The 14,160-nt window shown below is 33.8% G+C and overlaps 1 protein-coding gene across 2 annotated transcripts; it reads left to right on the forward strand.

Moving 5' to 3' along the window:
- Nucleotides 1-5,272: 5,272 nt before the first annotated feature.
- Nucleotides 5,273-10,727, forward strand: LOC101268893 (RNA polymerase sigma factor sigC). 2 transcript variants are annotated; one of them, XM_019215384.3, is made up of 8 exons: nt 5,317-5,499; nt 6,424-6,703; nt 7,676-7,833; nt 7,945-8,502; nt 8,591-8,821; nt 9,254-9,394; nt 9,493-9,693; nt 10,267-10,727. In XM_019215384.3, exons 2-8 carry the CDS (start codon nt 6,682-6,684, stop codon nt 10,543-10,545), a joined length of 1,590 nt encoding a protein of 529 aa, XP_019070929.2. In that variant the 5' UTR covers nt 5,317-5,499; nt 6,424-6,681; the 3' UTR covers nt 10,546-10,727. The 2 variants fall into 2 exon arrangements, with proteins under 2 accessions (XP_004245130.2, XP_019070929.2); XM_004245082.5 differs by lacking the exon at nt 6,424-6,703 and having other exon boundaries at nt 5,273-5,499.
- Nucleotides 10,728-14,160: the final 3,433 nt, after the last annotated feature.

Below are 14,160 nucleotides of genomic sequence, written 5' to 3' on the forward strand. Positions count from 1 at the left end.
AGGACACTGCATCTAGCCAAAACTCACACTTGAAGAATTTGGAATAAAGCTTTTTCTCCCTCAATATTTCCAATACAATTCTCAAGTGCTCCTCATGTTCCTTCTAGCTCTTTGAGTATACCAATATATCATCAATAAATACGATTACAAAAAGATTCAGATATGGCTTAAAAATCTCATTCATCAAGCTCATGAAAGCATCAGGGGCATTCGTAATACCAAAAGACATCACTACAAATTCGTAATGTCCATACCTGGTCCGAAAAGCAGTCTTTGGCACATCCATTGCCCGTATTTTCAATTGATGATAACCGGATCTCAAGTCAATCTTAGAGAAGACACAAACACCTTGTAACTGATCGAACAAGTCATCAATGCGAGGAATGGGATATTTGTTCTTAATAGTTACCTTGTTCAACTGCCGGTAGTCTATGCACATCCGAAAACTCACATCCTTCTTCTTCACAAATAACACCGGTTCACCCCAAGCAGATGCACTTGGTCTAATGAAGCCTTTGCTCAACAACTCTTGAAGTTGGGCCTTTAACACTCTTAACTCCGCGAGAGCCATTCTATAAGGGGGTATAGAAATGGGGCGAGTACCCGGTTCAAGATCAATGCAGAAGTCAATATCTCTATCTGGTGGCATACCAGGAAGGTCTGCAGGAAACACATCTAAAAACTCGCGAACTATCGAAACCGACTAGATTGGAGGTACTTGGGTAGTATCATCCCTGAGATGTGCCAAGAACGCTAAACAACCCTTACTAACCATTTTCTTAGCACGAAGAAAGAAGATGATAGAACCGGATTGGAAGTGTAGTCGCCCTCCCACACTAACGGATCTGTCCCAGGCTTGGCTAACGTCACTGTTTTAGCATTACAATCCAAGATCGCAAAATTCAGAGAAAGCCAAGTCATACCCAGAATTACATCAAAATCAACCATTTCTAAGATAACCAAGTCTACATAAGAATTGTTTCCCACAAAATTCACCAAACAAGACCTATATATTCTTTCAACTATTACAGACTCACCCACCGGAGTAGACACACGAATAGGTATGTCAAGCAATTCACAATGTAAATTAAGACCATTAGCAAATGAGGAAGATACATATGAAAATGTGGATCCAGGATCAAATAATACAGAAGACATGCAATCACAAATCAAAAGATTACCTGTGACAACAGCATCCGATGTCTCCACTTCAGACCGCCCAGGGAAAGCGTAACAATGGGCCCTATCACCTGTCTGCCCGTTGCCTCTACCAAGCTGTGCTGCAGTATTTCCCATTTGTCTGTCACCCCGACCGTTTTGGTGACCACCATTACCTCGGCCACCACGCCCTCCAGAATGACGGCCTCTTCCATGACCACCTCTACCTCTGACTATTTGAGGTCTGTAACTCTGTTTTGGACCGACATCCTACCTTGCTCTAGGCTCAAGAACTCATCTCTTTTCCTATCCCTCAAAGTCCGGGGGATATACTTCTTCATAAATAAGCTAGAGAATGATGCCCAAGTCATAGGTGGCGCCTCTGTTGGTTGACACTCAACATGTGACCGCCACCACATTTTGGCGTTCCCTTGAAACTGATAAGTCACAAACTCCACCCAAACCGTTCTACTATACCCATCTTATGTAGTAGCTCAACCAGAAAATCATAAGCATCCTCAGATTCAGCACCCTTGAAGACTGGAGGTTTCAATTTCAAGAACTTACTGAAAAGTTCATGCTGATCATTTGTCATTATAGGCCCTGAAGTCAGACGAGGAAATGTGCTTATTTCCAATGAGGCATCCATGCGGGGAGCCACAGTAGCCGCATGTTGTACTTTCGGAACCTGAGGTGCTGGGGCAGAAAACACTGGAGGTGTCTGGCCCTGATCAGATAACCCGCTAAGATAAGCAAGAACCTGATTGATCATCTCTGGGGTAGGTTAGGGTGGCAATCCCTCATTCTGTACTTGTTCATTCTCCCCTTCCTCACCCTCTCTTAACACTTCCTCAGTCAGTGGAGGAGTCACCGCCCTAGTATCAGATGGGCTAGGTGCTTGTCCTCTTCCTCTAGAGGACGTCCTTCCACGACCTCTTCCACGGCCTCTTGCGCTACTCTTCCCCTAGCTACAGCCCCAGTGGCTGGTTCAGACACACCCTGTCCCGCCGGTGCTGGTGTTGGCGCGGTTGTTGCTCTAGTTCTAACCATCTGCGAAATAGAGTAAAGATGGTCAGATACCAATTTGTATCACCTAGATACCATTTGGACCCAAGTAATAGCACGGAAGAAAGAAAGAATGGAATTTTCCTAAAGTCTTATAGCCTCTCAAAGAAAAGTAAAGGCGTCCCCCTACCATTCCTTAAGACTCTACTAGACTCGTTCTTGTGTGATGAGACCAACGAACCTAATGCTCTGATACCAAGTTTGTCACGACCCGAATCGGGCCGCAACTGGCACCCACACTTACCCTCCTATGTGAGCGAACCAACCAATCTAAACCTTAACATTTCAATATAATATCAACAGAAAGTAATGCGGAAGACTTAAACTCATTAATAAAAACCAATTCAATAACTTCTAAAAATTCAACAACTATTATTATCCCCAAAATCTGGAAGTCATCATCACAAGAACATCTACTTCAAATTACTAAATCTAAGAGCATCTAAGAAGCTAAAATACATAAATAGCTAGTCCATGCCGGAACTTCAATGCATCAAGACATGAAGAGGAGGATCCAGTCCAAGCTAGAAGCATTAGCTCACCTTGATATCCGGAGTAATGAAGACTGGCTAGAGTTGCGGTTGAGTTGAAGACGATGGTACATTTGCTGCACTCCACAATTTACAAAGAAAACAAATACAAATAGGGGTCAGTACAAACACAAGTACTGAGTAGGTATCATCGGCCAACTCAAAATAGAAAACAGTATATATCAGATAACATCATAAAATCAACTAATATCCTTAGCATGCAGCATTTACAATTACCATAACCCTTGGTTACAACACCAAGCACATCAATGAGGACTCACGCCTCCTCATCATACTCATTTGGGAATTAGGTTCATTAGATTGAGTATATTAACATCTTTCAAAATTCATCATCTTTATTCCTCTCGTGTCGGTACGTGACACTCTGCTCCTCATATACTATCCTAGTGTCGAAATGTGACACCCGATCCATATTCTATCCTGGTACAGGAACGTGGCACCCGATCCATATACTATCCTTATGTCGGAACGTGACACTCTGATCCTCATATACTATCCTGGTACCAGAACGTGGCACCCGATCCCCTAATCTCACTACTTTCGTTCATCAAGCCTTCTCGTATACTAAGGAATCATCATTAACAAAGTAGATTAGGGTTTCTTTTTCAAGATTTAGAATTCAATAGCTTCATCATGCTTATCTCATCACAATTATATAATCACAACATGCAAACACACAATTAAGCATATAGAAGGGTTTACAACACTACCCAATATATATCATTCGATATTAAGAGTTTATTACGAATAGTGTAAAAACCATAACCTACCTCCACCGAAGATTAGTGATCAAGCAAGCAAATTCCCCAAAGCTTTGTATTTTCCTCTTCTCGTTCGATCCCCTCTCTCTCTCTCTTTGTTCTTTTTATTTTCTTTATTCCAACCCTCCTTCTTTTACCCTAATTAGCATATAATTAAGAATAAAAGATGGCAATAATAACCCACTAATTTACTCAAGGTTACCTTTTTTAACCCCCAAGTAATTAGACTTATTAACATTAACCCACTAACTTTATAATTAAAGCAGGAATAGTCAAAAACGTCCCTTAAAACATTAAAGAAATCCGACTCAGCCTGGGATTATGCAGCCTGTGACGGCCCGTCGTGCCTACGACGGTCCGTCTTGCTGCTCCGTCACAGAGTTCAGAGACTCAATTCCCTTAAAGAGTCTGTGACGGTCCGTCCTGCCATTTCGTTACGAAGTTCAGAGAGTCGATTTTAGTACCCATTTTTCAGAATTTCTAAGTGTTTTGAAACGAGACCCCCTCAACGGTCCGTCGTGCCCATGACGGTGCGTCGTGGGATCCGTCGTCTCAGCCAGTTTTCCAGAAATAGCATCTGTTGCTCAAAACGACTAAACAGGTCGTTACAAATGCATGCAATATAATTTTATTGTAAGTGTTTAGTTGTTTCTTGAGCCAAGAAAACTTTTACTTGTCTGTCCTTACTACTTTCAATCAATCAGAAAATGAAGATTGAACAACAACTTAGAAAATAAGACAAATAGCTTGAGAAGAATGCTAAAGAGTGAAACTAAGTCACCCTCTTTGCTTTCTTTTATTGAGAAGAAGGCTTTGATTTGACATAATGTTTGGTTGGTAAAATATTGACTCAATATATTATAAGTGTGTGATACATATATTATTCATCAATAAATTTTTATATTGTATGTGTTTTTTAATTGTTTTTTATCTCTATAATATATATATATATATATATATATATATATATATATATTAAAATTTTATTTTAAACCTATTATAAGTGTTCATTGAAAAAAAAATATTACTGGTATAAATTGTAATATTTAAGTTTTCCTTTTTCTTATTTATCAAACTTCAAAGATAGTAAGATTTTATATTTATAGCATATCTAAAATTAGGGCCATCTGAAAATCAAACATACTAAGATTTTATATTTACAGCAAATCTTTAATTAAGGCTTATCTGAATAAAATGTGATGGGCTAAATTTCAGTCTTAATTCATTTTAGTTCGAAGCTAATGTTAACTTATATATCTAACATATATTAAAGTTGTATTACAATTATATATTTAGTTTGTATAGAATTTGTTTTTCTTTTTTAAATTTGTATGTGTGTTGTAGTAATTAAATTAGTATATGAATATTATATTTAAGTTATGTACAATGTCATTCTAATTGTATTAAATTTTTAAAAAAACCAGCATGAACTTTATATAAAATGAGTTATTCATTTATCTAATAACACAATATCTAAAAATTAAAATCGAATTGAAAATTTAATAAGTTTTTCTATATAAAAACATTAAAACTGTGTTAAATTAATATAATTATAATGAATCAATAATATTTTAAAAAAATTGATTTATCATTCTAACTAAATTAGACCATAAACCATTAAAAGAAGAAATCTTTAACAAAAAAAACCCCTATTTTCACCCAAAAACAAAATTGATTAAAAGAACAAAATATCTAATTTATTTATTTAAATTTAAAATAAAAAGAAAGAGAAAAAAAATGTACATTGTGGATATAGTGAAAAGAAGTAGTGAAGGAAGAGTGAGGCAGCACAAAACAAATCGATGGGAAACCAGTGGCTCAGCTCTGACAACACCTGTATATCCAACTCCCACTTTAACTTTTTTTCTTCTGCCAAATGGGTTTTAGGCTACATCTCAAATGGGGTTTCTCTCTTCAACCCCCTTTCTCCTCCAATTCATCATCATGGCCTTCTTCACACTCTTGTGAGTACATCTAAAGATTCTACCTTTTTCTTTATTAATAAACATTTTCACCTTACTTTCAGCAAATTTGTTGTTGATGTATCAATCATTTCATTTCTTATAACCTAGTTGTTTGATGTTGAATTGTTGGATTTATCTTTTGTGTATAATATGTGATTAGTTGCTTTATTTTAGTTGATCTTGGTGTATGAGAGAAAGAAAGTATTGGGGAGAATTGATTAGACATGACAGAGGATATGAAGTGAAGGTCACTTATTAGTTAGTTGAGCATTGTAGTACTCTAGTAGTTTCGTTGTCCTTTGAGTTTGATTTTTTACACTTTAGATTATTGTTTAGGATGATTTGTCAGGTTGTTTTTAGTATTTTGCCATGATTGTCTTTATTTCCGTTACTTCTTTCTCTATACTACTTTGGACTGTTTTTTCTTGAGTCGAGGGCTTATCTTAAACAACCTCTCTACCTATAAGGTAGTGGCAAGGTTAGCGTTAGTTCACTCTACCCTCCCTATACCTACTTTGCGGGATTACACTAGATATATTATTGTCATTGCAACTTTTGTGTACGTAGACTAATTTTATGAGATACTTGTCATCTCCCACCAACAATAGGTAGCTCAGAAATCTCCTAGTATTTTTATCTCTACTGGAATTTGAACTATGTTGATCAGACTCTTCAAAAATGTCAATGGGTGCATGTCGGATTCTCCAAAAGTCTGCGCAACTTAGAATTTGATCCTGCTATGACCTCAGGTTCTCAGTCCACTTCATTGACCACTAGATCAAATCCATGGTTGTTGGTTTACTTCTGTGTTTTGATCACACGACTTACATTACTAACAAGAATGTCTGACTTGCATATGTATGCTCTTCCAGCAAATGGATAAGATCTTTAATTGGAATTGTATTGAACTCTTCCCCTTTGCAGCCGTTCCCTGAGGGAGGTGGATCCAAATCATTGGGTGTGTAGTACCATTATACCCACTAATCTTTGTGACGATTAGGAAGAACAAAGTATTAATATAGATATATACACGTCGAGCTGAATGCTGTGGGTGCAAGCAACCTACTACCCATAAGCCATATCCGCTTTTGCTCCATCCACTCAACAAGAAAAGGGTGTAGGAGGGTTCTCATTCTTATCTACTGGAAGTTCAGATATGTTTTTCATTCTAACAAGCAGTAGATGATTAACATAAAAAGTAAAAGTATGAAGAGTACTTTGTCATGTGTTCTTATGCAAGTATTGCTAATAAATATATGATATTCTACGTATAATACGTGAATGACTACATAGTTACTGTGGATTTTTTTACCTAATGCAAAAACCAAAAATTACAAGTGGACACCAGATTATCAATGCGGAATTACTTCCAACAGTTAATGAAGCTATGCCTCCCTTAGTTCAGAGAGTGTTACCATGCTCAAACTGTACCCAAGTTCTCTTAGTATGCTAATGCCTCAACAGTGTTATGAGGGCAAGCTGTTTCATGCAACCAATACAAGTTTCTTGCCTTCTCCAATTAATCAAAAACATGATGTATAACGAACACCCATTTTTTTCTGTTCTTTTTCCTATGATTGAATGATGAATTCCATTGGATGCTGCTAGATCCTTTTTCATTGTAATAGTGTGATATGTAATATACAGACTATGTTTTTGTAGACATATTGATTAAATTAATCCAATTATATGCGTAACTTGAGCAAATTTGTCACTGTTCCTATCTTTTCCAAATGTATATCTTAACTTCGAGAGAATTCAAAACAAATCTCTGATTGCATCATATTGCCTTATGCTTTGTTGTAGTTGGATATAATCCAAAATAATTTGTCTCCGCCATTATGGTTCTGTAAACAAATTGCCATCCTAGTTCCTCGTTAACTATCAGAGATTTGACCAATAGTACAAAATGAGAAATTGAAATTCTTTTATGCTAAAAGTAATTTTGTTTCTACTATAAACAATGAGCTGCATATGTAGTGTTGAAAAACATAGCAATTCAGTTATGTAGCTTCACAACTCACAAGATATTCCTTCAATCTGGTCCGACATGCCGCTGAACTAAACACACCTGAACATGTCATTTTAATTATATAATCTTCAACTTTAGTCTAGTCAATTTTCATTTTTTTCACCCACAGACTCTTTCATTAATTACACTCATCTTCATATACAGTCAAAGGACGGGAAACTTTATACGATCCAGCTAGGTCTCTCAAATCTTTTATCAACGGCGACTGTGAGCCTTCACATAGTGATCCTTTCAGAGTGCAGACTTGCTTATCTGACCCCCAATTGTGGACTAGTGATGCATCAGTAACTACAGAAACAAAGGTTTTTTCTTCTCTTTGCTAGAAGTAAAGCCTATCTTAAGGAGTATATTTATTATCGTTAGTCTGTTCTATAATTTGCATGTCATTGCTTACTTGTGCTCTCTTTGATCAGACGCGAAATGGCAGAGGGTCCCCTAGCAATGTATATGGAGATATTGGCAGTTATAAGATTGACGGGGAGAAACCAACATATTTAAATACAACCAAATCTCTTCATTTTAGTTTACTAATGAAAAATCTTGATTTGCTGGAAAACATGTTTGCTGATTCAGAGATGTCAAGATTAGAAAGAGATATTTTAGTGCAACTAGAAAAGCTTGGAGCTTTAGAATTCTTTCATACTTGTCTCTCAAGGACACATCATTCTTCTAGTTTTCCTAAGGTTCTTGATGTGCCAAGGGAGCTAATTAAAGAAGTTGAGAAAGATGATCTTGTCGGAAATGCAATGGATAAGGTTGTCGTACGTTCTAGGAAAAAGCAAGAGCGTATGTCAAGAAGAAAAAGAGCATCCAGAAATGCCAATGACATTATTACAGTGCAGCCGCATACCAAAAATATCCAGGAGGATTTGCAACAACTTAAGTTCTATTCTGGGAAAAGAACACACGCCTCTAGAACTAAAAGACAGAAAATTGCTAAGAATGAGGCGGAGATGTCAAAAGGTGTTAAGGTTGTCTCCGGTTTTTATTAAGAGATACTTTCGTACAGTTCTTAGACATTCAAAGCATGTATTAATTTGATTCTTCGCTATAAAACAGTTGGTGGCACAATTGGAAAGGATCAGGTCAATCCTTGAAGAAGAAACTGGTCAAGTAGCTACTTTCAGTAGCTGGGCAAAAGCTGCTGGGATTGAACAGAAGGAGTTGCAGCAACACTTGCATTTTGGTTGGTATTGCAGGGATGAGCTTCTGAAAAGTACACGGTCCTTGGTCTTATATCTGGCAAGAAACTACAGGGGGCTTGGAGTGGCATTTGAAGACTTAATTCAGGTAGTGAACCATATCTTAGAGGAATGACTTTATTAACTCTCAATATAACCACTTTAGGCATAGATGTAGTAGCATAATTACACCCTACTGCTTGAAATTCAATATCTTTTTAAAATCATTTTAAGAAGTAGAACTTTAAGAGCTCCGCCATATGTTGGAAATTCACTTTGCTCGCGTGATGCAGCCCTATTGCATCAAGTTGCTTGCACATAGTAAAGAATAGAAGTAAGAAATTCACAATTAAATCAGGATAATAGAAACTTAACAAGGATACATTGTTAAATATATACCTACTGCCAGCTAGTGAATATATGAGTAACTAGTTAGACTGATAAAAGAGGAAATCTACTGTATGCTGGAAGCTGTCTTTTCATATTGGATGTCATATTTAGCTGAAATATTTACTTTTTTGTTTCAATTGTATTGCTACAGGCTGGAAACATGGGTGTTCTACAAGGTGCTGTAAGGTTTGACCACACTAGGGGATACAAATTCTCGACTTACGTTCAGTATTGGATACGAAAATCATTGTCAAAATTGGTGGCACAACATGCTAGAGGGGTTCGAATTCCCGTATGTATTTTTTTCTGCAGTAATTTTACTTATCTTCTTTTAGTTTCATCTCGGTATAGCAAGATTTATCTCTCTTTCTTTTCAATGTATTCATGCAGTTCACTATATGCAAAGTAATAAATCAAATACATAAAGCTCGAAAAACTCTCAGTAGGAGCCATGGCAAATTTCCAGCTGACGATGAAATTGCCAAGTTCACAGGTCTATCCACAGCTAGAATTGCAATGGCTAGTAAATGTCTGAGAGTTGTTGGTTCAATTGATCAGAAAGTTGGAGATTGCATCAACGCAAAAGTTCTGGTAAAAATGTCCATTCCTCTTTTTTTTTTCTCTCTTTTAAAGAGTCATGCAGCATGCTTATCTCTATTGATTTCGGACGTAATGTTATGACACTTGAAGAACATGAATAAATTCATTTCTTCTCGCATCATATCTTAGTTTGCTGAAAGTAGAAATGTACCTTAAGCACTTTTACCATTCTATCTAGGGATAAGGCACAAGTCCCCCTACACTATGACTGAAATCCCAGATACACGTTAACTAAACTAAGGTCCTATTACCCCTGAACTTATTTTTTTTTTTTATAATTTTGTACATCTTTTGTCTTACGTAACACACTCCGTAACTCCACGAAATTGAGACCCGTGCGAGATATTTAGATGTTACGTAAGCCAAAAGGTGCATAAAATTACCAAAAAAAAATAGGTGCAGGGGGTAATAGGACATTAGTTTAGTGAAGGTGTGTCTCTGAGATTTCGGTCATAGTCTAGGGTGGTTGTTGTACATTTTTCCTTCTATCTAACAACTAGCCTTTCCCTACTACATTGTTTTCTGGAAAAAGAAACATAACGCGATTGACTTATTGCTTAGCAGGAGCTTACACCTGATAAATCAGTTACAAGCCCAGAGGAATTTGTCAGGAGGCAAGACATTGTAGACAACATGTATGCACTTTTGGAAAGCTTGGATCCAAAAGAGCAGCAAGTAATATATTTTAGGTTTGGTCTCGAAACTCATCAACGCAAGTCACTCGAGGAGATTGGAAGGCTCTATGGAGTTAGTAAAGAATGGATTAGGAGAATAGAACGACGAGCTCTCACCAAATTAAGAAGCGCGGATTATTTCCAACATATAACTCATTACTCTCTGTAGTTCTAGACACTGCCTAAAACTTTTTGTTTACTAGCTCGTAAACCTGATCGATCTCATTGTAAAATTTCTTGTACACTTCTTTTGTATAGACTAGTCATATAGTACTATTGAAACCTTTGATGTTTTGCATCTTGTATAGTTTAAAGACTGTGTGATGAATAAAATTACTTCATTTTAATGAATGCATTTTCTATATTGATGTTGGAACAGCCTTTGATGAATTACTGATGCTGCACTCATAGAAAATTACTTCATTTTAATGAGTATAAGTTTTAACATAATCATATCACCTATATAATCATTTTAATGATTTTTTTGTAAACTGATTGACAATATTTTTTGAGACTTCGAATTATATGCTTCAGACATCTTAAACTTTTAGAAATTTTCATGGATATCTCGTTTTCAATAGATTGTAACCATATCTATCAAATACATTATCTCAAGTTTCCACAACACGACACTAATGAGATAATGTTATGTTATTATATTCATAACTGGGGAGTATATCTCTTCATAATCGATACAAGATTTTTTGTGAAAATTCTTATACTATAAGGGGTGTCTTTATATATTTGTATTTCATTTTTCTCATTCCGTTTTCACACAAAGACTCATTATAACTAATAAATGTAATACCATTAGGTGTTTTAACTACGTGTCCAAAAATTTCATGCCTAGCATGTGAATTCAACTGATCTGATTGAATTATTTCTTGACATTTTAGTCAAACACACCTTTGTAGATATTCTTTAACAAATTGAGATTCAAAAATTCCACTCTCTTGCATAATTATTGTTACAACAATATATGTAATAACATAATCCATCACTATGTCTAATCGATTCAAATTAATCCCAACATCAATTGAATTAAGGATATATATAAGTAATTTTGAAACTCATAATGATATAAATTAAGGAAAAATTCGATTTATTTCAATCTTCCAAAAAGTATAGGAGTAGCAACTTTATTTTTATTAAAAATTGATTAAGACAAAAGAACAAAAAAATATATTATATAAAATTTCATATTTGTTTGAAATTAACCAAAGTGACATTCTATACAAAGAAAATTCACCGTATGTTTTAAGGAAAATATGAAATTAAAAAAAATATTTCCACTAATTCTTTCTTCTTCTTTTTTTAAAGATGTATGAGTTCAATTTACTTTATTTTATTTTGAGCGATTTCTTTTAGAGTTGATTAGTTTTTTTTAAAAATCATTAGTTTATTTAGTCGATGATCTACTAGAAACTATATCTTTATCTCTACAAAGATAGAAATAATATTTCTGTATGTGCGTCCTACTCTTCTCAAAATCCACTTTTGGAATATGCCGAGTGTGTTGTTGTTAATTACTTGAAATGTACATCTTTTTATCCTTTTGCTTGTGAATGATTATAAATTTATTGAAATCTTAATCATTTAATTATTCATATGTTATTTTAAGTTTGCATTACATATTTGAGAATGATATACTTTTAAAAAGTACTTTAAATATAATATATTTCCTATAAAGTGGGATTAAAAACACACATTTTTAATTAATTGGATATTAAGGGCCCGTTTGGATGGGCTTAATAAAAGCAGCTTTAAAAAAGTACTTTTAAAAGTGCTGAAACTTATTTTTAAAATAAGCAGTTATGCGTTTGGATAAAAGTGCTGAAGTTGTTATGTCAAACGTGAAAAGGGATAAATAGAAGAAAGAAATGTTAGGGTTATATGGGTAATTTGGAGATTGTATAAAAATATTAAGCACAAAAAGATAAAAATGTGGTTAACTTAAAACAACTTATAAGCTAAAAATAAAAAAGCACCCCTACCCCAGCTTTTAACTTTTGGCTTAAAATAAGTTTTTTTTTAACTTAAAATAAGCTGTTTTGAGTATTGCCAAACAGCTAAATAAGTCAAAAATCAGCTTTGAAGTCAGTTTGACCAGCTTTTAAGTTGAGTCAAACAGGCTCTAACTATATATATCATATATTACAAGAATGAAGAATGATTATGGAAAAACTATATATATCATATATCATAACTATTTTTTTATTTTTGAAGAATAAATATTTAGTCATAATCAAAATTAAATTGAATGTACCATTTTTGGTACTTTTGTTTTTGTAAGGTTGTCAAAAAGAGGTCCATCCAATTATCACTTTACAGAGTTTCTTGAAAGGGAAGTAATGAAGTTGAGCTGTTAGAACTAAAAATGAGAGGCTATGAATTAAAATAATGACTCTCTAATTTATTATTAAATTAGTGAATTATAAAACATATTTTTAAAATATTGAGAGCAATTTTTTTATTTCAAGGAGTCTTAAGTTTAATTTATTTTTAGTATTTGATTTTTACGATTTACTTGTAGATATTTTAGTAGATAGATCTTAATGAATTAAATTTTTATTGTTTAAATTTTTATTAAAATGAACAGATCAATTTATTTTTAATAATTTGTATTATGATGTTAATACAACATTTTTTAGTTTAATAGTTTAAATATATGTATTTTAGGAAATAAATTTATTACTTTCATCAAATAGTAAATTTTTTGTTCAAATAATCTTTTCTGTATATTATATTTTTCTGTCATTCTACTTACCAATAATTTCTTTTAATAAAAAAATGTGTCTTGCTTATAACCTTAATAGTAAGAATTAGAAGAAAGAAAAAAGATATAAAATCAGTGAATAATTTATATTTATTATTGTCAATTTTTATAAAGTAGAATACATTAAGAAATCTTTAAAGAAAACATTAAGGGAGAATACATAAAATCTCGTTGAATTTAGCAACAAAGTTTACTTTAGTACTTAAGCTATACGAATATTTAAATACTCATTTAACATCTTTCAAGGGATTAAAACACCCCAAATAAATGATGTGGCATAGAGTACACTCTCCTAAAAGTGCGTGATAAAGAGAAAAAAAAATTAAAATTTTAAAGCCCTACATACAGTCTTTTTTATTGGTCAATATATTACAAATTATTTAAATAATTTTTTTATACATTAAATCTTTAAAATATGTAGATTTTCTTATTAAGAGGTAAATGAAATTAGTGGGTCTCCTTTTTAATTTCTTTTAAAAAAAATCATTTTGTTGTCTTCCTCAATACATATCTTTCTCCATTAAAACATATCATCCTCCATCTTCATCCCCATCTCTATTCACTATTTTGATTTCACTGTCTTTTAATATTCCATAAAATTCAATACCAATGTCATTTTACTGATGTCGATTTCACTATATTATTTGTATCGATTTCGCAAATGTTAACTTTCTTAATTTTTGGGTGATTTCAAGGAAAAATTGGCTTAAAAAAAATTCACTCTCCAAGAGGGTAAATTTGTTTTGAGGGTTCAAAAGGATAATGTGAATTTTCTTTTTTGAAGTGACTTAAAATATTGTTGAATAGTAATGAAAAAGAAGAAGAAAAAAATAAGAATTGAAGGTTGGAATAATGGTAAGTAAATAACAAGGAAGAAGAAAAAGAGGATGGGGTTGGGGTTGGGTGGGTGGGAGTATGCACTTATAAATAAATCAATTGATATAATTAATTTTAAACAGTGTTTAAGAAAAAAAGTAAATAAGTAAAAAAGAAATAAAAAAAATAATG

Source organism: Solanum lycopersicum, chromosome 8 (assembly GCF_036512215.1).
Source record: "Solanum lycopersicum chromosome 8, SLM_r2.1".
NCBI lineage: Eukaryota > Viridiplantae > Streptophyta > Magnoliopsida > Solanales > Solanaceae > Solanum > Solanum lycopersicum.